The sequence below is a fragment of the Camelina sativa genome, chromosome 6 (assembly GCF_000633955.1).
Source record: "Camelina sativa cultivar DH55 chromosome 6, Cs, whole genome shotgun sequence".
Taxonomy (NCBI): domain Eukaryota; kingdom Viridiplantae; phylum Streptophyta; class Magnoliopsida; order Brassicales; family Brassicaceae; genus Camelina; species Camelina sativa.
The window spans coordinates 17616918-17619827 of record NC_025690.1 but is presented as its reverse complement, the minus strand read 5'-3'; the positions used below and the strand labels follow the sequence as shown (position 1 = coordinate 17619827).

Here is a 2910-nt window from a genome sequence, read left to right as displayed (position 1 = left end):
AGCGACGTCAAATAGCCGCTCACAGGGATAACCATTTCTTCAATCCTGAGAACGAAAACCCGAGCAAGCAATATGACGCCGCCACCGCGCCACAACCGAGACCTGAAATTCTACCTCCGCCCCCACCAACCCATAAAAGGAATCCCGAGCGAACTGAGGATGCCAACGCTCCGGCTCCACGCCGAAGAATAAACATGATCATGGGTGGTCTGGCGACTTGCCGCGACTCGGTCCGTTCTATCAAAGCTTATCGACGGGGACTAGAGGCCAAGCGAGGATGGTTAGCTCAAAGCACGCCACCTACTACGAACTCCGACCCAATCGTGTTCACAGAAGCCGACGCATCAGGTCTCACTGGACCTCATAACGACCCACTGGTGGTCGAAATGGAGATCGGCGAGAGCATGGTCACCAAAATCTTGATCGACACAGGAAGTTCGGTAAACGTCATTTTCAAAGACGTGCTCATTCAAATGGAAATAGACTTGCGGACCACCGAACACGATGTTCAACCCCTCACCGGATTCGACGGCGACACAGTAATGACGGAAGGTACGATCATGCTGCCGGTCTATGTGGGTGGGACGATGCATTGTATCAACTTTGCTATCGTCGATAAGCCGATCGTATACAACGTCATCCTCGGCACTCCTTGGTTGCATATGATGAAGGTCGTGGCGTCAACTTACCACCAGTGCGTAAAGTTCCCAACTCCTAGAGGAATATTTACACTACAAGGGGACCCGCTGGTAGCACGAACCTGCTTCATCATCGAGCGTCAACAACGACACGCCCGGACGTTCACCGTTTCGAACTCAGCCGAGCGCCCAGACGGTCGCGTTCGCCCTAACTCCGAATCAATCGTCCAAGTAAACATTGACTCTTCCGACGCAACTCGATGCGTGGGAATCGGAGCCGACCTACCACAACCAATCAAGGACGAGCTCGTAAAGTTCCTGTGCCAGAACGCAGCGACCTTTGCATGGAGCATGAACAGTATGACCGGCATCGACCCAAATGTAACATGCCACGAGCTCAATGTGGACTCGACGTTCAAACCGATCAAACAAAGGCGTCGAAAGCTCGGACCGGAGCGTACCGCCGCCGTTAACGAGGAGGTCAAGAAACTACTCGAGGCTGGATCCATCCGTGAGGTTAAGTATCCTGACTGGCTGAGCAATCCTGTAGTGGTGAAGAAAAAGAACGGCAAGTGGCGAGTGTGTGTCGATTTTACCGATCTCAACAAGGCATGTCCAAAGGATAGCTTTCCCCTGCCGCGCATCGACCAACTAGTTGAGGCGACCGCGGGGAACGAGCTCTTGTCATTCATGGATGCGTACTCAGGATACAACCAAATTATGATGCACAAGAACGATCAGGAGAAAACGGCCTTCATCACCGATCAGGGAACTTACTGTTACAAGGTTATGCCATTCGGCCTCAAGAACGCTGGTGCAACCTATCAGCGCCTCGTCAACCGCATGTTTGCCGAGCAGCTCGGACGAACCATGGAAGTTTACATCGATGATATGCTGGTCAAGTCAACCCAGGCCGTTGATCACGTCTTGCATCTCGCTCAGTGTTTTGAAGTGCTAAACCGATACAATATGAAGCTGAACCCAGCCAAGTGTTCGTTCGGCGTGACTTCTGGAGAATTCTTAGGATACCTCGTCACGAAGAGAGGTATCGAAGCTAACCCGAAACAAATTTCGGCGCTCACCAACCTCCCATCTCCACGCAACACCCGAGAAGTTCAGCGCCTCACCGGGCGGATCGCTGCTCTGAACAGATTTATTTCACGCTCTACCGATAAGTGTCTACCTTTCTACCAGTTGCTTCGTAGCAACAAAAAGTTCGAATGGGATGATAAGTGCGAGTCTGCTTTCCAAGAACTCAAGCACTACCTAGCTACTCCCCCTGTCCTAGCAAAGCCCGATCAGGGCGAAACTCTATATCTGTACATCGCTGTCTCCGGTTCGGCGGTCAGTGGCGTACTAATCAAGGAGGACAGAGGAGAACAACACCCAATCTTCTATGTGAGCAAAAGCTTAGACGGAGCCGAGCTCCGATATCCCACGTTGGAAAAACTCGCTTACGCTGTGGTAATTTCGGCTAGGAAGCTTCGGCCGTATTTTCAATCCCACACTGTTGAAGTCTTAACCAACCAACCCCTGCGAACCATCCTCCACAGCCCCAGTCAATCGGGCCGCCTGGCGAAGTGGGCAGTGGAACTCAGCGAGTACGACATCGAATATAAAAACCGCACTTGTGCAAAATCTCAGGTGCTCGCTGATTTCTTGATCGAACTTCCCCCCGAGCTAGAGTTCGGCTGTCCGCGAGAGGAGAAGTGGACACTGCACGTGGATGGCGCATCCTCTCGCCACGGCTCCGGGATCGGCATTCACCTCGTTTCACCAACGGGTGAAGTACTCGAACAATCGTTCCGACTCGCCTTTCCCGCCTCGAACAACGAGGCCGAGTACGAAGCCCTAATCGCCGGAATGCGATTGGCAAGTGGAATAGGGGTGAAAAAGATACAAGTCTTCTGTGACTCACAGCTGGTAACTCACCAGTTTAGCGGCGATTACGAGGCGAAGAACGACCGCATGGATGCCTACCTCCGAGTTGTCCAAGATATGTCCAACAATTTTGAGACATTCGAGCTGAACAAAATTCCCCGAAGTGACAACGCACCGGCCGATGCTCTGGCCGTCCTCGCATCCACCTCCGACNCATTTGCAGGCACGAAATTCCGTATGAGATCGTCACCGACAACGGCGCGCAATTCACTTCGCTCCAATTCGAAATTTTTTGCGCAAAGTGGAGAATCCGTTTGAGCAAGTCAACCCCCCGCTACCCGCAGGGCAACAGACAGGCCGAAGCGACCAATAAGACCATCATTGACGGACT

At 52.5% G+C, this 2910-nt stretch overlaps 1 protein-coding gene across 1 annotated transcript in view; it reads left to right on the top strand.

Annotated features, from left to right (window-relative positions):
* Window positions 1-2837, top strand: part of LOC104699175 — a 10817-nt gene extending 7980 nt beyond the window's left edge. Inside the window, exon 2 of the mRNA XM_010414509.1 lies at window positions 3-2837. Within this exon, the coding sequence (XP_010412811.1) occupies window positions 3-2837 (2835 nt within the window). The remainder of the gene's footprint in view (window positions 1-2) is intronic.